At 38.6% G+C, this 23,034-nt stretch overlaps 1 protein-coding gene across 3 annotated transcripts; it reads left to right on the top strand.

The window, feature by feature from the left end:
* The first annotated feature begins 827 nt into the window (after positions 1-827).
* Positions 828-22,434, top strand: gpr173 (G protein-coupled receptor 173). Of its 3 annotated transcripts, none has more exons than XM_030139751.1 (3): positions 828-1,854; positions 9,795-9,872; positions 20,533-22,434. In XM_030139751.1, the coding sequence occupies exon 3, from the start codon at positions 20,732-20,734 to the stop codon at positions 21,914-21,916; it is 1,185 nt and encodes a 394-aa protein (XP_029995611.1). In that variant the 5' UTR covers positions 828-1,854; positions 9,795-9,872; positions 20,533-20,731; the 3' UTR covers positions 21,917-22,434. The 3 variants fall into 3 exon arrangements, with proteins under 3 accessions (XP_029995611.1, XP_029995610.1, XP_029995612.1); XM_030139750.1 differs by having other exon boundaries at positions 9,795-9,900; XM_030139752.1 differs by lacking the exon at positions 9,795-9,872.
* Positions 22,435-23,034: the final 600 nt, after the last annotated feature.

Genomic DNA, 23,034 nt, shown 5'->3' with positions numbered 1-23,034 from the left:
TTTAGTTCAGGTTCCACATTCAGACCAATTCAATCTCAAGTGGGCAGGACCAGTCAAATACTATCATAATAACATAAAAATAATGACAACTCCAAATTTGTTCGTAAATGTAAATATTTTCATGTATTTACACTAAAAGAAAGTATAATTTTGCAAAAAATGTGAATAACCTGAATAAATATGATCAACCTGAAATGTCTTAAGAGAAATAAGTACAATTTTATTCTGTTATTAAATGTTTTGTGTATTTGTTGATCCACTGTGATCTGTACGTTATAATGAAGATGTGTAAATGATAAACTGAGACAAAATATTGTTAAAATTACACTTATTTTTTCACTTTGTTCATGTTATTCACATTCTTTGAAAGGATAGCTTGCAGATGTAAACCTTTTCATAATGTAAATTTACTTTTTTGATTCTAAAACATAGAGAAAAGTTTGGAGTTGACATTATTTATATATTATTATATTATATTGTTATATATGTTTTATTATTTTACTGGTTCGGCCCACTTCAGATCAAATTTAGCTGAATGTGGCCCCTGACCTAAAATGAGTTTGACAGCCCTGCTGTAGAAGATGACAGTGTTTGTATTTGCACTGTGGAGCCTCTGCATGTCCACTGGCTCATATGTGATGACCATGAAGAAATGACAAACTGCATTTTACACCAATTATTCACATGTACTGATAGGACAAGTGAATCAACAGTTATTAAACACTGTGTATCAGTAAATTCTTTGGTATGTTTGGGTGTTCAGGGGTTAAACCAGCTTTAGTGCAGACGGTGGAGCCCACTGTATCCTGTCCGGTCCGTGGGGAAGGGGCAGGTTGTGGTTCCACTCAGGGCTCGCGCCGCCCTTGTCCACGGATTATTCAGACGGGATTCAAATCACTGCTGACAGCAGCACGCGCCGGCCCTTCCGACGATTGGACGCCGCGGTTATTCCCGAAACCTGCCGAGCGCGAGGCTGTCTGCTCTGGAAAACAGCCGCGCGTCCACCTGCACGAGACCCCCATCACAGCAGCCGCCGCCGCCGCATCGGGGATATTTCCATTTCCATCCGTTGTCCCGGAATCACGCCTGATTCCCAGAAGACTGACCGCTGACAGGGCTGCGGGACAGAATGTGGACCGGCCTTTTGGTGTCGTTCAGTCCCGAACCGGGCTGCGCGTGGATGTGACCTAGCCTCGGTACGCTAGCTCGGTAACCGTTTTGTCGTGAGCAGAAGCTCGTGGGCTGTTTCGGTATGTTAAAGCATTTACAGAATAACAACCATGAGATTTCCGGCGCCCTGACTGGAACAATGCGAAAGGAAATGCGGCGGCGGAGCCAGAGGGTTTCAGAAAGCCAACAGGAGACGGTCCACAGGGCGTCTGGTGATGTCTGTCAGCTCCAACAAAGATGACTTTACTAATGCGACGGGTGGACATTTGAGAAGAAAAGCAGGATCTGACACAGCCTGGGATTCCACACACTAGAGCCCTGGGAATGGGGCTGAGCCACATTCCGTGGGCTGTCACCGGGACTGGGATTTAGGCTACAGGCGACTGACACGAGCTAATGTGGAAAACAGGGAGACATGACATGCACAAAAAAGAGGATTTTTTTTTTTTAAACTCTTTGTTTTTTTAAACGGAGTCCGCAACAGGCTTCAGTAAACACCTTTTAGAACAGACTTGGACCCTTGACAAATACGTCATTGCACCGTCAGGGGCTGGTGTCCTCTAGATTTATTAATTGTTTCCTGCTATTTATTATTTATCTGTGTTGGAAGAATCAGGTGGATTTGGTGTAGACCGCAACAGGCGGCCTCCTGCCTCAGTCTGGAGAACAGGCAGCCCACAGCAGGTAAGCAACCAAACATGAACACCATTTTGTATTGCCTACAGGTTCCTGGACTGCATTTTTTTTTTTTTTTTGAGTATGCTATGTTTGCAGCAGCCTCATGTAGGCCCAGACTATTGCAGCTCACGGGGACTGCTGCTTTTTGTCTGACTCAGCCTATACAGGGGGAACAATTAATGAGGGCTGCGTTATGCAGAACTAAGGCAAATACCCATTAGATGCATGGATCACCACATGCATGCATACACGGGACAGTGTGATGGTGTGTTTTACTGATGACAAATGGGGTCTCTCATCACCCGGACAGCCAAGTGATTTAATATCATTTCCTGTAATGTCTCCCCTAAAAAGAACATAGCGCCACCTCCTGAAGGAGTACATGTTGTGGTGTGTGATTTGAAGCAGTTGAGGCTAGACCTCATCAGGCCCACAGGATCCATGTGAGGAGGCATAATGCTGGGCCCTGCTGTCAGAGACCAACTCTGTCTATATTTCATCCAGTGAGCTTTGTTGCCTCCTCCCATCGACATCAAGCCAGAGGTATTGGGCTGCTGTTGCTACCCAGTTCCTGACAGTGACTCGGCCCTCCGCCGCCAACCAACTTCCAGCTTCATAATGCCCCTCCTTTAAGATGCACAGCCTCTCTCACTTCACTCAGCTCCCAGCCTGTGGAGCTGTGGGTAAAACACAGAGGTGGATTAACACATATGTTATTATGTGTTAAATAATTATTATTGTGCACTAAAACCCATCACTTTCACCCATTTTAACCTCAAAGTGGAAATGTTTGATTCTTTCTTAATAGACATTAACAAAGCTCTGACCAGAATTCATAGATTCATGTATATGTACTGATGGTTTTTCTGTAGCCTGTGGTGGCTGCATGTACATGTAGGATATAGTGCAAAGAGTTCTCGGTGTTTTGCAAATTAGGGCCCATTCATTGTTAACAAAACCTATAGATTTGTGTAAGATATGGTGCAAGGTTGCCTCCTACACCTCCTTTACATTTTAGAAAGTGATCTCTGGTGTGTCACTGCGTCTGAGGGAGTGTTACACAGTGGAAAAACATGCTGCTGTCTTTATGATGTATCCGCGTTGGCGCTGTGACATTCAGATGTTATCTATCATTGATATCTTGCATTTTAATTTAATGTGTAAATTTCTGAGCATATTTCAGTATAAAATAACTACACTTGAAAATTGCTAATCAAATAAAAGAAATTAGAGGAAAGTTGTAGCATTATTTAAAAAAAAAAAAAGAAAATATCAGTCACTACTAACCATTTCCTCTGTTTTAACCATCCTATGGCTTTTATGCATATACATCACATACTACACATCATAACATGTCTCCAGAAGGACTCCTGTGCTGCTTTGGCATTAATTACAGTCAACAGACGGTGAACACTTCTAGAGGTGTGGACACCTTTCTTCTAAAACTAATCCTTTCACTTGTTGTCTTGGTGATGACTGAAAGTGCTCTTTAACGTATTGGTCCTAATCCTTCCCCATAGGTGCTCAGTTTATGTTGAGATCTGCTGACTGTCAAGGCCACAGCATATGATTCTGCTCAGTTTCATACTCATCAAAGTAAAGTGAGTCCTCATTGTCATTTTCAGATCCCTCCCATCCGGTTTTTGCTCTCATTTGTCACCCAGCTGCATGTGTCTCTGTTTCAAGAGTAAAAACAGTTAATGTATGCACCTAATTAATCAGCCGGCACAGTGGATCATCCGCAGAAGGTTGGGGGCTCAAACCTGGTTCCTCCTGTTGATTTGTCAGTGTGTCCCCACACATGAGTCCTGAACCCTTGGTCCACTGATGAGAGTGGGAGTGTGTATGTGATTGAATGAAGGACAGAGTAAAGCATTTTGAGCACCGGTAAAGTAGAAAAGCACTTAATAAATGTAATCCGTTTACCATATGGTTGACCATGTGTAATACAGGGATCTGTAGTTGCAATAGTGAAATCTGACAATATAAACAATACATGCATTGCATTTACAGAGTCCTACACTTACACACTTACAACAAGGGATGCACCAGCAGTGAAGTTCTTGGTTAAAAGTGATGCCAGTATTTTTCTTTCTTGAAAATGAGCACTTTTACATGCACACTAATATTCCACTAGTATTCAGATTTTGAAAATCTTTTGAATTTGACAGGCGTCTCGTAAACAGTGTATTCCATGTGGATATTCCAAAAGGACTTGTGTCCTAATAGAGTATTTTTCAATTCTAATATACAGGATATGCTGACTCTATTGTGGTTTGATGAGGATTCTTTAGGCATGTATATGATGCATTTGTAAAACAAGAAAAGCGCTTGGAGAGCGCAGACCTCCACCAAGACAGATCTAAACCCCCCCCCCGATCACCACCAAAATTTAATCATTTTTTCCTTGTGCCAGTATCAACATTTCCTGAAAATCCGTCCATAATTTTTTGAGTTATCTTGCTAACAAACAAACACGCAAACACACATAGCAAAATGATCACAATACCTGCTGGCGGAGGTAATGAATCGACTTTGTGTGTTTTAATGCTGATTGTGAGACATGGCCCATGTTTTGGATGAAGTAAAGAAAAAGATCTTCTCTGGTAGAGATGGATACTTCAAAGAAAAACCTACATTGTCCTAATGAAAAATACACCCGCTGTTAAACATTATGACAGAGGTTTATAGATATGAGCAAATACTGAAAAACTTCCTTTTCCAGAAGATCTTTGAGGGAACAAAAGAAGGAGGCTGAACTCATGCTTTGGAACATCTGCCACCAGTCAAAACATTAAAAAGCATTCTTTTTAATGGTGTATGTATGGTTGCATTTAAAGAGGAATATTAGAGGAATGTGTGTTTTCATTGACCATATAAACAGCAGATTTGGAACGTTGTCAGAATTTTCACTCAGAATTAGGTACAAACCATGTTCCATATATAAACATAGCCAATGTGCCATTCAATTACAATTTAACTCAAATTTACTCACAATTCTAAATGTCATCCTCTAGGTATTTTTTAAATATTTCTGAAAGACTTTGATTATTTTTTTTCTTTTTAAATTGAATTCACTTTTCCAAAAATATGGCTAAACATCCTCCAGGGACCCAGTAATGCATTTTTGTCCTCTGTAGGGAACAAGAGTTTCACAGCTTTACTTAGAAAGAAACATCCTGTCCACTGCAAAGGACATTCCATAAAGAAAAACAAAAAAAGAATTATATCTGAAAAGCTATTGCCTCATGCTTTTTCCAATCAAAACCATTATTTAATGTAAAAAAAAAACAAAGCATTTATTCTGGGTCTCAAGAGGATACAGAGCTCTAAACAACGAACCATTCGTTAACTGCACTTATCCACAACTATAAACATAAAAAGAATTTTGCATCTTTTCATTTAACAGTTACAGTATATCACAATGACCCTGATAATGATCCACAATAAGATTGTTTTAATAAACGGTTTGCAAACAGGAGCAAGAACAGAAAATAGAACCTTTCAGTCACACATCTACATTCATTATTTGCTAAAATGCAGAGCATTAGGCCTGCGCGGCACAATCTGTGGTCATTATCAAGACTGCAGCCCAATGTCAGATTGGTAATATCATTGTCAATACTGTTTTTAGCAGGGTAAATAAGCAACATGACAGATATTGTAATTTGGACTGGGTGACTAAACTCAAATGGGATGTTTCAGACAGATACTGACAGATATTCATTTCTTCACTTAAGAGACTATACAAAAGTTCAGGGGTGTCATTCTCACTCATTTTAGTTCAGGGACCAACTTTAACTGTAACAAATGAGCTTACCACAGAGCATATTTCCTGGCCTTTCTCACTTGTAAGAAAAGCTGCCACACAACAAAAAATACAGATTCACTCAGGTCTTTAATGGAAAAACTAACATAAATTATATGTTTACTCCACTTTGTATTTGCTGTGATTTATTTGTTTTGCTAACTGCTACTCTTAGCATGTTAATCACTACTAACAGCTAAGCTAGTACCTTACTTTGAGGAGCTGTATCTTTACAAAGTAATACTAAAATACACAAATATTTACATTCGTCGGGTTGTCCATTAAATGTTGGTAAAACTATCTGGGCGCCATGAAAGTGTAGAAAATGTGCCATATTAGTGCAGTCCATTTACCATTATTTAAAAGCATATGTAGTCATTTGGCCAAATATCTATACCAGGGGTGTCAAATTCATTTAAATTCAGTGGCCACATACAGCCCAGTATAACCTCAAGTCAAATAATAATATAACCTATAAATAACAATAATTATACATTAACAATATTATGCCTCATCTTCTCATTTACACACCTTTGTTTACATTATTTATATTACATTTGTGCATTTTTATACTAGTTGTATATTTTCAAATTGTACCCTTTCATACAGTATATCTCTAATTTGCACATGTTTTGACTGCACACTATTTTATATATTTTTAATATATGTATGTATCTTATTGTGTTGTTATTTAGATGTAAGTGCACCGTTGCGGACAGAGACCACCTGCAATTTCATTGCACAACTGATGTAATGACAATAAAGCCTATTCTATTCTGTTCTGTTCTATTCTATTCTATTCTATTCTACACACGTACATTACCACTTACAGATCACAAAATGTGGAATTTATATATTTCTAAATTTTTATGCTATTATTTTACTTGTCCGATCCATTTGAGATCATATTGTTCTGTATTTGAAACTTGAACAATTTTATTATTATTATTATTATTATTATTATTATTATTATTATTATTATTATTATTATTATTATTATTATTATTTTAGTTGAGTTTTACTTTTTTAATTAAAACCTTTATTTAACCAGTCCCATTGAGATCCAGATCTCTTTTACAAAGGTGATCTGGCCAAGAGGTCAGCATCACATGAAAGACTGCAGGATTTAAAAGACAGGTAATAACAACAGATTAAAGCAAACAATAATATAATAATAACAGAAAAGTTTGTCAGTTTTGAAGTGCAAATTTAGTTGAGGTCACAGCAATTTAAAAGCACAGGCACTGTCCGATTGACTCTCACTGTCTTGTCCGTAAGACTTAAAAGAGTTCAACATCCTTGACTGTTTGTATCTTCAGGGTAATTTTTGCACCTCCTAAATTCAACCCATGGGTTGGATTGAACCCTTTGGTGGGCCAGTTTCTGCCCCCCGGCCATACGTATGACACCCTTGCAAAAGTGGATACTGATCACGGAAATTATGTATATTGATTTTAAATTATTTAGTCCACCTCATTTACAAACTGTTAGCTGTCTGTGTGTGAAGATTAAAATGGTTTGCTCCAATATCAACACTGATTTCAGATAGTTACACGTCTATAGTGACATTGTTCTTTGTGAATGACTATTAGCAATGACTTTAATCTGTGTAATAGGATAATTTGTGCTACACGGTGGGAAAGACGCTGAAGAGGCAGGTGTGGATGAATCTGACAGGAGTTACAGACACCTGTGTAAAGTGTGAAAGGCAGAGTTTAGGTTTTGCTAAGTGGCTCCACTCAGTTCTTCTGAGGTTCTTAGCTTCTGTAAGCTTATCTTTTTTTCATCTTTGTCCTTCAAAGTTAGTGATCTTTAACCCATAAAGACCCAAACATCCACCAGTGACTAAAAAAACATCTACTGATTTAAACTCTTCAATACCTGTTGATCCACTAATTCTATCAATACATGTAAATAATTGGTGTAAAAAACAGTTTGTCATCTTTTCATGGTCATCAGATATGACCCATTTGGATGTTCAGAGGCTCAGTAGTTACCATGGAAACACTGTCATCTTCTACAACATTGATTTACCAGTAAAACCCATGGAGTTGAATCAATGGCAGTGGATGGAGACACTTGGTTTATGTTCAGTTAATGATATATTTCACTAAAAAAGTCACATTTCTTCAGTTTTCTCTGTTTTTAATATAATAACCTTAAACTTTAATTTGAGCTTTAATGAACATCCACATGATCTGTAAATTAAATATAGGAAAATATTTCATCTTCCCTTAAAAATGCAAAATACAGAGGATATTAGAATAAATGGTGGCAAATTACAAAAGAAAGGTGAAAAATAGAGGGGAAAAAAATCATTTGGGAGCAGCCACAAAAGTAGCACTGGGTCTTTATGGGTTAAATATTCCTTCAGATATGTAAGTTGGTGATAAAAACATTTAGAATGACAATGTGTCAGATTTTCAGTCATAGATAAAAACTGTTAAAAGACTCTTCATCCATTCTCCTTATTAAAAGAAGAAAAATGAAATCATGATTAGGCCAGAAGCTATGTAGAGAATGTGGAAACAGTCATTTTCTTAATTCACCAGTAAAACCCATGGAGTTTGATAAATGATAGTGAATCCGATGGACACACTTGGTTTTTGTCCAGTTAATGATATATTTGACTGGAAAGGTCATGTTTTCTTCAGTTTTCTCTGTTTTTGATAAAATAACAATTTTTATCTAAGTTGTTATGAACATCTACATGTACAGTTAATTAAATACAGGAAAAGACATGATTTTCAATGGAAAAAAATGCAAAGTACAGAGGACATTATTTTAATAAAGGGTGATAAATCACATAGGAAAGGTTAAAAAGAGACAAAAAATCATTTGAGAATTGACACAAAAGTAGTATCTGGGTTTTTATGGGTTAAGGATAACTAAGGCTGTGTTCAGACAGCAGGTCTGAATACACAATTTGGATTTTTTGACGAAATCTGATTTTTTTTGTGTGCTTGTTCATATTACACATTACATACGACTTCTATCAGTTTTGAGTGTGAACCGAATGTGACCCGTGACCCGCGAAAGTGACCCGTATGCGCAAAAGAGATCCTGACATAATACATGACCATGCAGGTACGCACTGTGTTTACAGAAGTAAATATGTTTTTCCCACCGCTTCTCCCGGGACGCAGAATTGTGATGTTTGTCGCATTTCAATAAAGTAAAGGTCAGATAAAGGCAACCTGGTTGTTCAGACTGAAGTCACATTGCAAAATATCAGATACAAATCAGATTTAGGACCACATATGAAAGTGGCCTGGGTGAGATTTGAAAAAATTGGATTTGTGCTGTTCAAATTGTCCTTAACAGATCGGATACAGGTCACATATGGGCAAAAAAAAAATCGGATTTGGGCCACATTCGCCTGCAGTCTGAACATAGCCTAACCCTCAATACAGTGATACCTTGACTTACGAGTTTAATTTGTTCAATGACCAAGCACGTAACTCAATTTTTCAGATTGAAATGAATTGAAATATCATTAATCCTTTCCAGCCCCATAAGCTGAAATATGTCAAGATAATGTCTAGTGTGTCCAAAACATATTTCTAACCGTTGAGTAACATGCTTTGAACCTGTGTGTAACTTATATTGAACTTATCTCCAACACATATTGACGTAGATATATTTAACGTGTTCTGGATGACCTCTTTTTTCCTCTTCCACGCAGCAAAGTGTTTCAGCACCTGCACTCTGGACAGCAACCAGACTTGGTTGTGCAATACCTGCAATAATTAATATCACCTTAATGGTCAAATTATCTTTCGAGTTACGAGCAGCAACATATCTGAAGCTCACTCGTAACTTGGATTTTGGCTTGCAACTCGAAACAAAAAATCGACCAAGCGACAGCTCATAACTTGGGAAACTCAGAAGTTGGTCCACTCGTATGTCAAGTTATAATTGCACCAGCAACAGGAAACATATGCAATACCAGAGTAGTAGCAGACGTGAGAAATAAACAGTAGGACACTAACTGAAATATGGTTTAAATATGACCATGAAAAATAGTGTTATGATGTCAGTATGATTTCCAACTTGTTGTGAAGTTCTTTCCTTAAACATAACCCTTCCCCAACTCCCTAAATGAGTACTAATCAGATATATATGCCTTTACTTGCAGGAAGAAATGTTACAAGAAGGAACAACAACAGGGAACGGCTCTGTGAAGAGCTTCAGGGACAGGCAGCTACTGCAATTTGTGAGAACCAGCCACACACCACATCAAGGTCACACCTTTTATGTTTCATCTCCATCTCCAACATACTCACTGCCAATTGTAATTACCTTGTACCAACATTTTTGAAAGTTCTTGACCGTTAAGAAGGTAAACATTCATGGCAGTCAAACACTGACTGCGTTTACTTTGCTCTGCTCATTCCAGTAGTCTTTCATCGTCTGTAACGTCATGATTTTATCCTTCATTACATCGGGACTTTAGTTTGTCTGAAAAACCTCTCTGCACATTCCCTAAATATTTTCTTTTACATCCCATGGGTTCCAATCATTAAGACTTGTTCTATGTCTGGCAACACTCACCCTACTGTACCAGCCTGATTTAACCCATAAAGAACCAAACATCCACTGGGGACCAAAACCATCTACTGTCTATTACAACTGTCACATCTGTGTTCTAATGTCCGATGGAGTATACTTTAATGACTACGTTGATCTAACTTTGACAGCACAACCAAGGCAAGTTAGTAATATTGGCAGGGGATGTCTTCCTTCAAAGAACTCAAGGAAATAAATGTTCTATTGACATAGAGCTGGACATCATGTTTGGAGGAATTTGGAAAATGTGTATTTGGTCCTGACATAGTGTGTGCATTTAAAGCTTTGCATTAAAACTCCCTTGTGGCTTAAACCTTTAAAGACCCAAACATTCATCGGCAACCAAAACCATCTACTGATCTAAAATGTTTAATACCTTTAGAACCACTAATTCTATCAATACATGTAAATGATTGGTGTAAAATACAGTTTGTCATCTTTTCATGGTCATCAGATATGACCCATTTGTAGGTTCAGAGGCTCCGTAATGAACATGGAAACACCGTCATCTTCTACAACATTGATTCACCAGTAAAACCCATGGAGTTGGATCAATGACAGTAGATGGACATACTTGGTGTATGTTCAAATAATGATAGATTTGACTGAAAACGTCACTTTTTCTTCAGTCTTCTCTGTTTATAATATAATAACCCTCAACTTTATTCTAAGTTATTACGAACATCAAGATGTTCATTAAAATAAATATAGGAAAATACCAGATTTATACTGGGAAAAGCATAATTCAGAGGCCAATTTTATAATAAATTGTAATAAATCATTTAAAGGTTAAATAGCAAGAAAAAAAAAAACATTTGGGAATTGACACAGAATTAGTAGCAAACATGAGAAAGAAACAGTAGGACACTAGCTGAATTTACTGAGTTTTCATGAATATCGAAATTAAATATAGGAAATTAAACAGAGAAAAATACAGGATTTACAGTGAAAAATACAAAATACAGAGGGTAATATTATAAATCACTTAAGAAAGAAATAGAGGGAAAAATTTGTTGGGAACTGCCACAAAAGTAGCAGTGGGTTTTTATGGGTTAGAGGCTAGTTCGTGCTCCAGTAGAAGCTGAGGGAACCAGATCATTAGTTGTGGTTTTATTTTTTTCACCCTCAAAACTTGAAAACCACTTGTCAAACAGCAGAGCATTTAATAATTCTAAGGTAGAAAAAGCTGTTGAGCCCAGGAGTCAACAGTACATCCTGTGGTGGTTTAAGTGTAAATGTGGTTTAAGACTGCTGCTTTTAGATAGTGTCAAACATTCAGTATGAAAGATTCAAACACACTCATGAATTTATGGAAAGACTGTGTTGAATACTGTTCTGTACTGAGAGTCGACGGTTTGACGCCATTAGCTAACTCCATTTCTAAGCTCACACCTGTCTGTTGGATTTCATATTGAACCTTTACAGGAAATCATCATTGTCTCTCTATCTAAAAAAAGACAAAATCAAAGCTTCAGCTATGGTGTTTGCAGGAGGGTGCATTTGAATCTACTACATATCACCACTACATATCATGGTACATGGCTTTTGATTTAATACATTATGACAGGTGTGTCAAATATACGGCCCGCGGGCAAAAACTGGCCCATCACAGGGTCCAATCCAGCTCTTAGGATGAATATTTGAAATACAAAAATTATACTGTAAATATTAATGGATATTAGTCAAAATTGTGATACTAATTTTAGTTTAGGGGTCACATTCAGCCCATTTCGATCTCAAGTGTGTTCAACCAGTAAAATCTATATCATAATACTGGAATGTCTCAGAGCGCGTGTGTGTGTGTGTAACGCCACATTTACTAGCAACTAGCAGTGCCCCCCTTAAACAAACATCCTGCTCCGTCAAATGAAAGTTTGCAATGTTTCAGGAGGTAGGGAAAAGGTCAGTGAGCTTCACAGCAACGGGATACGTAGAGGAATTAGTAACGTGTGTTAAGTGTCACTTTCACTTTGCAAATGGAAAGAGGAGACGCATGGTCATACACTACCAGTCAAAAGTTTGGACTCACCTTCTCATTTAAATGACATGAGATGGACCGCAGATGGCCAACAGGTGCTCAGCATCACTTGGAACTGCTTGAAGACTGTTGGAAAACATTTCAGGTGCCTACCTCATGAAACTCATCAAGAGAATGCCAAGAATGTGCAAAGCAGTAATAAAAACAAAATGTGGTTATTTTGAAGAATCTAAAATCTAAAATATGCTTTGAGTTATGTCACACTTTATTTTAACTACATAATTCCATATGTGTTCATTCATGGTTTTGATGCCTTCAGTGAGAATCTACAATGTAAATAGTCATGAAAATAAAGAAAAACCAGGTGAGTCCAAACTTTTGACTGGTAGTGTATGGTGTGCGTATACTCTATGTGAGGTACACGCAGCACGGACCCCCCCTTTACGAACTATTCACCCCCCACAATGTTTGTGTGCTTTGTGGCTCACAATTTCACTATACCAAGCAATTTTTATGTCAGTACTTATAAAATATAGACTAACATCTTTTCCCAAACGTCTGCTCTCCCCAGCATAAAAACTACCACATCTACAACCCATGGTTCCCCACAGATCACATACTAGTATTATCATAATAATCTGTAAAAAAAAAAATGAACAAATGTTTCTTTTTGTTTTAGTGTAAAAAAAAATTATATGAAAAGGTTTGCATTTATAAAATAGTCTTTCACAAACATTCTGAATAACCTGATTAAATATGGACAAGCTGAAATGTCTTAATATATATCATAATGTCTCAATATTCCGCCTGTTACTTAATCAGGGTTCTCACTAGGATTTTTTCACAGTGTAGGGGCAGCATGTACAGGTGTGTGCTGCGTACATTGCGTGAGAATTGTAGGGGGGTCCAGGGGCATCCTCCCCTGGAAAATTTTGAAATTTATACCTCTCTGAAACACTATTTCCTGCATTTTGAGGGGCAAATTTAGAGGAATGAAGCCAAAAAACGATGCGATATTACCCTTGCGTTTGGCGTTGCTCCCACGCTTCGACGCAGACATGATGGTAGAAAAATATTCACTTGCACAAAGTTAGGGATAATCGGAGCGGCACTCACACTGCACGCACGCACAGGCTAAATTTTAGATCTAATTTTCCACGGGTGATCGGCCTGTTTAAATAAGATAAATTGGTTGAAGTCTCATTGTCAGCCAATGAGCGTAAGGCAAGTGATGTTGCCAGGCGGGCGTCAGACAATACCAAGGCACACAAAGGGGTGTTGATTCTATTGTTCTCATTTCCTGTATGCAGCGCTTTGCACCAAGACAAAGGAATATATTTTTTCAAATTCAAATCTTGTTATCATTACACTAGAGGATCACACACACACACACAGTGACGTTCTGTTTTTAAAAGCAAGCAAAGGGGACCCTCTGGTGGTCGGAATACGTTGCACTGGCGTGTATTTTGTCCCTTCGTTGTTACCGTAGCCAGTTCACACATGGGAAGGAAGTAGCAGACACGTTTCTCTCATTCTGTTTGTATGGCCAGAAAGAACGTTTGCCTGTGAGTATTTTATGTTCAGTTGTGGTAATGAATAGTAAAACCTGTCTCTGATGTAAACTTTTGTTGTTAGATTAAAAGACATTGTAAATCTTAAGTCGATCTGAAGATGCTAATCGTTAGCATGTCTATAGATTTTCCCATTTATGTTAGCATCGAGCTAGTGATCTTTTTTCATTCATTTGAATGTATGATGCTATGTTAATGTGCTGTAACAATGAACATAACTGAGACATGTTTTGTATGTATGTTGCAGTTTTACACTGAGGTCTCGAGTAAAAGCTTTGGAGAGAAGTTTTCGGCGTCCAGCTTTTCTTGAGAAACCTGTTATCTATCTGCCGAGCTAGCCGCTATACACACAAGCAGGGGCAGAACACACACAAAAGCACCACTACGCTGGTTGAAAGACAGCGTCACGGGTCAAATCTCAGCGTCGGGGCCCCGCAGGGACAGCGTCGGGGGCCCCGACGTTCAATGACACTAGCGAGAACCCTGTTAATGTTTTGTGTATGTGTAGATCCACTGTGATCTGTAAATTGTAGTAAACGTGTGAATGATAAACTGAGGGATATTGTTAATATTTCACTTATTTTTCTTAAGACATTCAGTTTGTTCATGGTTGTTTGTTATTAAACATCTTTTTAATTATGATAATAATAATAATAATAATAATAATAATAATAATAATAAGGATCCATTATTCATTTGCTCTCACGTTCACATTCTGGTGGTGGTGGTGGTTTCAAAGGATAGGTTGTAGATGTATATATTTTCAAAGTGTAATTTTACTTTTTTCACTCTACAACATAGAGAACATTTTATTATGTTATTATTTTACTGGTCCAGCCTGTTTGAATGTGGCCCCTGAACTAAAATGAGTTTGACACCCCTGCATTATGATATCTTGTGATACTGAAAGAAAGGTCATACATTTTAATTCTTTTTAAAATGTAGTTAGAGCAGGCGTGTCCAAAGTCAGGCCTGGGGGCCAATCATGGCCCATGGTCAGATTTTATACGGCCCACAGCTTCGGTTTTATAATGTATTATTTATGGCCCTTTTGGACAGTTGAACAGAGTAAATAAATCATAAAAGGTTAAAAATGCAATTTCTCCTTTCACCTCATGTTGGCAGCACCACCCTAACTCTATCTGGCTCTGTGACCTTGCCGTGAACCTTTCTTGCTAATTTCTAACCAATGGCGCCTGTAAATAAAAAAAGAAAGTTGACAGTGAGGGCCGCTGCTTCCAGGAGAGATGGGAATTACAATACTTTTCGCTGAAAATCGAGGCAATTGGGTTTGTTTAATTTGTCAAGAGACTGTTGCCTTGTTTAAGGAATGGGCTCTATGCACAGCCCCACTGCTTCCTAAACTGCAGGTGGCTCCTATTTTCCCTGTCTTTCATTATTGGACACACTGATTAATCCAGGTGTGTCTGACCACAGTAGTCACAACAAGACGTAGCAGACACACCTGGATTAATCAGTGTGTCCAATAATGAAAGACAGGAAATAAAGGAGCTGCCTGAAGTTCAGGAGGTAGTGGGGCTGTGCATAGAGCTTATTCAATGTAAAGAGACACTACCAGACAAAACATGCTAACGCATACGACAAGCTAACAGGGAGTGAGCGCTCCAAAAAAGTGAAGCAACTCCAAGCTTCTATAAAATCACAACAGTGACTCTTCATGTGAGCCTGTGAGTTAAATGAATTCGTCACCAAGGCAAGCTACAAAGTTGCCTATAACTGCTGGTGTTATGTACCTGTAGATGTGACACAAAATATTACTTTCTGAATGATTTTGTGAAGACAAGAGTAAGAGTCATATGTTTTCAGCTTAAATGGTAACAGACTTTGCATTACTGAGTAATATATGAGTAATAATTACTCATATAAGTCATGTTTAAAATGAAAGTGGGGTTAAGATTTTTATCAACTTCTTGGAAGTTTAAGATACCCCATACAGTTTGTTCTATGTTATCTGACTCCAGATGTGAAAGAAAGGCAGAATAGTTTTTTTGTTTTTGTTCACACCTGAGTGGCTTAGATTTGGTTACATTGCCATTTTAAAAAAATTATATTGTGTCAATGAAAATAAAATTGTGATAGAACAGCGCATTTATATGTAATTTTTACTGTTTAAAAAATGCCAGAAGGGACCGCTGGCCCCTGGCAATCTCCACATTATCAGATCTGGCCCTCTTTAAAAAAAAGTTTGGACACACCTGAGTTAGAGGAAAACTGTTACCTTATACAACCATATGCATGCTGTTAAAGCTATCCAAAAAATAACACAACAGAATCCAATTAAATTAAATAATAAACACATACAAATGCAAGCACTGTTGTCCATTGTCCAAATACACATGTGCCAGATGCAGAACCAAATGATGTCGACATCCTAATCTCATGTTATTATAAAGTATGAAAAAATGATGATTTCTAAACACAATCTTCATCTACATAACATCACTGATTGTTAATATCTACAGTGTAATTTTTGGACCTCGTAAATCCATTCCGTGGGCCAGATTGGACCCTTTGGTGGGCTGGTTTTGGCTTGCAGGCCGCATGTTTGACACCCCTCCCATAGAACATTCACCAAGACTTTCTTTATGTAGCTCATCAACATGCATTTTAGTAAAAAAAAAAATGTATTCATGGTTTGAGGTGCAGTGAAAAGCATGTATTTATTGGATGATTTCCTCATGTTTATTACTTAAATGTTATGTTTTATCAGTTGTCTATTATGTAATAAAGTTAGTTTAGGTTAAAGTTCATTTGCAACTGTGTCAAATTTTCTAAAATATTAAGTTTTTATTATCTAAATTGCAGTAGCTGAGCTTAGCATCAGTACAGTACCTTTATGTTGCCTTAAAATTAAGGTACTCATTCTTATCAAATTCACACATTTACAGCAAAATGTAAAAAAATAATAATAAATTAACTCACACCTGCAAAACATGACATGATACGTACTTTTACTGCTTGTTATTTGGCAGTTTCAGCATCATCGCAATTTTACAGTTAATTCTACTAAACACTCGTCTCCCTGGATGCTCACAAAAATTAGCACAGGCACTGGATGAGCAAAATATAACCTTTGATTGACAAGAATTGAACCGTTTCATTGAATTGAAGTGGAAGTTTCAGTGAGTGTCATCAACCTCTTACACTATTCCACTGCACACACACACCCCTCTAGTGGTCAGAATACAAATAACATGTCTAACCCCCTTTTTGACTCAAACTCTGATTCTGAAAGCTTCTGCCAAGACAGAGGTGATCAGTGTGTGGATGTCCATGTGTGAATGTGTGACTGGAGCAGATCAGGGACATTCATTCAAGGGTTAGTTTGAGTTTTTGTTCTGATTTTACGATCTACTAACAGACCATCCCAAACATCCACATCCATTCTCGCATGTGTTACATTTTAAATATTTTCACTGCTTTTCCTTTCATACAGTTTTATCCCATAAGAACTTTGTACACAAACCAGAGAGAACAAAATCATCTTGTGGACAATATGGTCCAAGACAAAACACTCAGGCTCTGGGAACTTAAACTCAGCAGAGTGTTCCTGATTATGTATTAAACCAATTTTCTAAACCATTATTAAACATATGGTTTTGATTTAGCCGTTATGTCCAGCCCAGAATGGAAGATTGAACACCTGTAACTGGGAGCTTGTGCAGGTCTTGAAAGTCTTTAAAAGTATGGAATTTTGAAGCGCTGTTTTCTAGACTTTGAGAAGTCTGGAATAAAGTATAATAAAGTAGGAAAAAAACTTTCTCTCATTGTTTTAATTTTAGAGTATGCACTAGGGCTGGGCAATATGGTCTAAAAAAAAAAAAAAGTCAGATTCTTAATGAAAAACTCAATTTTTGATTTGATTTTCTATCCCCTATTTAAAAGAACACAAGTGCAGACTGAAAATATATTGAAAATGTTTATGTTTATGTTTATGCATTTGGCATACGCTTTTTTCCAAAGCGACTTACAGGGGAAAAACAATTAAATCACTCAATCAATCATATTTTATTTATATAGCGCCAGATCACAAAAAAAGTTATCTCTTGACATTTTATATATAGAGTTGGTCAAAACCAGACTCTAAGCCAATTTACAGAAACCCAACAGAATCCTCCTGGAGCAAACACTTGTGACTGGTGACAGTGGAAGGAAAAACTTCCCTTTAACAGGCAGAAACCTCGAGCAGACCCAGACTCCTGGAGGATGGCCGTCTGCCTTGACCAGTTGGGGTTAAAGAGAGAGGGTATAGAAGGAGAAAAAGAGAGAGCGATAGAGATAGAAACTGGGGGAGAGGGGGAGAAGGGGGGAGTAGGGGGAGACACATGGAGGCGGTTGAGGATAAGTGAGTGGTGATGATGAGGGCAGGGAAGAGGCCGGACCACCGCAGCAGGTCCAGAAATAATCCTGGAAGAATCTGTGGCTATCCTGGGAAAAACCTTATTAGAATATTTAAAATGGAATGTTTGAAAGTGCTAGGATAGGAGGTGCTCTCGAAAGAGCTGGGTCTTCAGGAGCTTCTTGAAGATAGGCAGGGATGACTCTGTTCTTGTAGCACTTGGTAGAGCGTTCCACCAACGTGGAACGACCCATGAAAAGAGCCTGGATTGTCTTGTACAAGGTCTGGGAACCACCAGACTACGTTCCCCAGACGAGCGGAGTGGCCGTGGGGCGACATAAGCTTTTATTAGTGCACCTAAGTAGGTAGGAGCAGACCCACTGAGAATTTTGTAGGCTAGGATTAAAGATTTGAATTTGATGCGGGCAGCTAAGGGTAGCCAGTGTAACTCAATGAGTAAGGGGGTGACATGTGCCCTTTTAGGCTGATTGAAGACCAGACGCACTGCTGCATTCTGGACCATCTGTAGTGGTTGGACAACACAAGCTGGGAGGCCTGTTAGAAGAGCATTGCAGTAGTCAAGATGGGAGATAAAGACATTAGCTTTATTGTTTTCAGTTTAAGTGCACTGAGACAGACCTTTAAAAAAAAGCAAAGGCAGTCATTGGTTTCAACAAAGTGGCACCACGCACCCTCACATATTTTACAGCAAGGATTTGCCTGTTCCGTATCTGATCCAAACCAGTTCCAAACGAGTAAAGTCTTAGAACCGTTCTTGGGAATAAGCTGCTCTCTGCCGCTGGCTGTCTCTACCATGTGCACTGTGATTGTGTTTCACATGGGGGAAGGGGAAGGATGGTTCCAGCTCATAAAACTACAGAACCCAGAAGGATGTGTTGTTGGTGTATTCAAAATACCTATATTTTTTGCATGATAAGAAAATCGATTCTCTAAAAATAAAACTTGATGTGATCTACAAATTCGATTTTTTTATTAAATCGATTTTTTTCCCAGCCCTAGTATGCACAAATACTGCTATGATATGATTTCACTAACTGGTCAGTACTGGAATGATTCTAGTGAAACTTGTTTGTGTGATATCCATGCACTTCAATGATTTCATATGTATTGAAAACATTTCTGTCAGTAAAACATAATTTACTGCAAATTATACATTCATTCCTTCATACATTTATTAAAATTAAATTTTCTGCTACACACAACAGGTACAATCTCAACCAAAAAAGTAGGCATGCAAGTATAAAAGTACATAAAGTCAAGGTCTTAGGGGAAAAAAATAGCAGTTTTGAAAAAGTCTGGAATTTTTATTTGGATAAAGATCAAGCACCTTGCTGTAAGTGACCTCCAAAACATTTGTTTGTTGTTAACATGGTGTAAATTCTCAGGTTATTAACTAACATTAGGTGAAGTCCCAGTGCTTATCTATCCCAGTGCTGCTCTGGAGTTGGTTCAACTTACACACAGACTGAGAACATGTTTACTTTTCCACCAGCGGACAGTAACATCATTGAACAGGTCTGTACATACAAACTGACTGATAAGTTCAAATCTATGGTGAATTTATCAAAATGGCAGATGCAGAGACAAGTTTGTCTTTAGTTACTGGCTCGTTTTCTCCAACAATTCCTGAGTGTCTGCCCTCCCACGTCCACTGTCTGGAGGAGCTCTCTGACATATTGTTCTGTTTGATATAAATTGCATATTCAAATGTATTAAGAAGAGTTTTATAGTGTAGGAGGTTTTACATTACTTCATCACCTACCTAATTACTACTTGTACAGTTATTATTACAGTATTTGATTTGAATTTGTTCACATATTAGACAATAGAGATTCACCCTCAGCTTAGAATAAACCTTAGAATAAAAACCTAACCCTACAATTTCTTTTTTATGTGAATGTTTTACAGTATGACGTTGTAAATAATAAGGCAGATGTCTGGTCATGAGGGCAAGTCATCTGTTCTGTTCTGTAAACTCTGTTTAACTCAAATAAACCAAGAAGCATAGGGTCAATATGTCTAATACCGATGCTTTTTTTCTGTAAATGCAGGTTTATCACTTAAACCACAGCAGTTAGCCAAAATAATTTAATTAGTTCATCTTTGAGTCCAAGTGAAAGTTTCTGCCAAATTTGAAAAAAAAAAAAATAGCCTCAGCCAATTTTGAGAAAATTCTGTCAAGCAGATTCTGAGATATCACATTTCAAACATAACAGAGATGCAGATACAGATCATACATGACAGTTAAAGCCTTTTTTATACATTTTATGTGAAGGTCTAGAAGCCTAATTGATTCTTTACTTAGAGAAAACATTTGAGTCTTAAAACAGACAACTCTTCAAACTTCTAACTGCTTGTATTGTCTGATGGTTTCCAGGCTCTGGGAGTGGACTGGGAGCTGAGACGTCATAACACACCAACCAAAGGGACCCTGCTCGAAATGGGGCAATGTGGGCTGAAGTGTTTGTGTTCCATGTGAACTGCACAGAGGAAGCAACCACGAGGACGAAGGAACAACCAGTAGACGGAGGAGGCAGCGGAGAAGTGGTGGCTTTGGCTTGTGAAAAAAGGGTGGTATGGGAGGGGGGGCCTTCGAGATGGCGACAGGAAATGAAAGCAGCGAGGGGCCTGGTGGAGCCATGGCAGCAGTGGTAGCTACCACAGGGGGGATGATAGTGGAAAGTCCCTCCTCAGCTGTCTCTACTTATATCAAACTGGTGCTACTGGGACTGATCATCTGCATTAGTCTGGTGGGTAACCTGGTGGTATCTCTACTGGTACTACGGGACCGGGCCCTGCACAAGGCGCCTTATTACTTCTTGTTGGACCTGTGCCTGGCAGATACAATTCGCTCCGCCATCTGCTTCCCTTTTGTCCTGGTGTCTATAAAGAATGGCTCAGCCTGGACCTACAGTGTGCTGAGCTGTAAGGTGGTGGCCTTCATGGCAGTGCTCTTCTGCTTCCATGCCGCTTTCATGCTGTTCTGTATAAGCGTAACACGCTACATGGCTATTGCGCACCACCGCTTTTACTCCAAGCGTATGACATTCTGGACATGTGTGGCGGTGGTGTGCATGGTGTGGACCCTGTCTGTGGCGATGGCTTTCCCTCCTGTTTTTGATGTGGGCACCTACAAATTTATTCGCGAGGAGGACCAGTGTATATTTGAGCATCGATACTTCAAGGCTAACGATACGCTAGGTTTTATGCTAATGCTAGCTGTGCTCATATTAGCTACTCATGTTGTCTACATGAAGTTACTCCTTTTTGAGTACAAGCACCGCAAGATGAAGCCAGTCCAAATGGTACCAGCCATCAGCCAGAACTGGACCTTCCACGGGCCGGGGGCCACTGGTCAGGCAGCAGCCAACTGGATCGCTGGTTTTGGCAGGGGCCCGATGCCACCCACTCTGCTAGGAATTCGGCAGAACTTGCACAACCAGAACAGGCGCTTATTGGGTATGGAGGAATTTAAAGCAGAGAAGCAACTTGGCAGGATGTTCTACGTGATCACCCTGCTCTTCCTGGTGCTCTGGTCTCCCTACATAGTGGCTTGTTATTGGCGGGTGTTTGTCAAGGCTTGCACAATACCACACCGGTACCTTTCCACCACTGTGTGGATGAGTTTTGCCCAAGCCGGCGTCAACCCTATTGTCTGTTTCTTCCTTAACAAAGACTTGAAGAAAGGGCTCCTTTCCTATCTACCAGCCTGCTGCAGGACTAAACCTCATTTGCCACGAGAGCCTTATTGTGTCATGTAAGCAGAGATTCTGATCAAAAACCAAGGGCCAACCAAATGATGGCATGTGGAGATGATTGCTTGAGTTGTTGTGGTTTTTGATTAAATGTTAGACATTTTAAAGCAGTGAGTATATACTAGTGAGTGTACTGATAAAAAACACTGGAATGGCAAGCATGTACTGTATCTCCATCTTATCCTTTTTCACACTAAACAGCATACACAGAAGTTGACTTTTGACAACAGGAGAAAAATACTTTAAATGCAAAACATGGAAGTTATAATGCAGTTTTTGTGGAAACCAAGCCAGAGAAACAGTCACCAACAAATGGCATGAGCTGCTTCATAAAGAATGTCAGAAAGTAGATTAGAAATGTCTTGCATTGACAAAAGGACAGTTTGGCAGCAAAAAGATAGATGAGAGAGGGAATCTTAATTATACTAACATGCTGAATTAGTTCACCGTGCTGGATAATTCTGTTAGTGTCTATAAATGTTTTCAATGATTAGTTTGAAATAAATGAATTAATCATGTTACTACGCCAGCTGCTGAGTTTGTATTAATGTTTAATTTGAGGTAGTTGGCAACACCATGAAGAAGAAAAGTCAAGCTGAGGTTTTGAAGAAGTTGGTTGGAATGATAATGCTGATGAATATGTTCGGTGTTCTGAGTGTTCTCGGGGATGGATTGTATTTTTTAACTTTATAAAGGCAGAATGGTACAGAAACGTGAATATCCAGTTAGATGGTTTTATGTGGAGGAAAGCTCATCATAAAATGTTCTGTCAAAGCCCTTCATGTATCTACAAGGACACTAGTGTCCTGGTTTTGAGCCTTATCCTGGTTCTGAATGTATTCAGGATGTTATGTGGAAGTAAAGGAATCTTAATCATCTCACATCACACACACACGGCTCTAACAGTATCCAGGATGATGGGTATATTACCGCACCATCATCCTGAAACCTAGGTACTGTGTCTAGTTTCTCTGTGATTACACCAGTTGGGGTATCCTGCCTCTTAAAGTAGCATAAGGCTTTCTCCAGGTTTCTGAAACCAGGGTGAAGTGTTTAGGCTGTACACCACCAGTTTACACCATGAGAATACATACACACATGCAAGCACACACACTGGGAGTCCC

The sequence above is a fragment of the Sphaeramia orbicularis genome, chromosome 7, assembly GCF_902148855.1.
Source record: "Sphaeramia orbicularis chromosome 7, fSphaOr1.1, whole genome shotgun sequence".
Classification (NCBI taxonomy): Eukaryota; Metazoa; Chordata; class Actinopteri; order Kurtiformes; family Apogonidae; genus Sphaeramia; species Sphaeramia orbicularis.
This window is presented reverse-complemented; position numbering and strand designations above follow the sequence as displayed.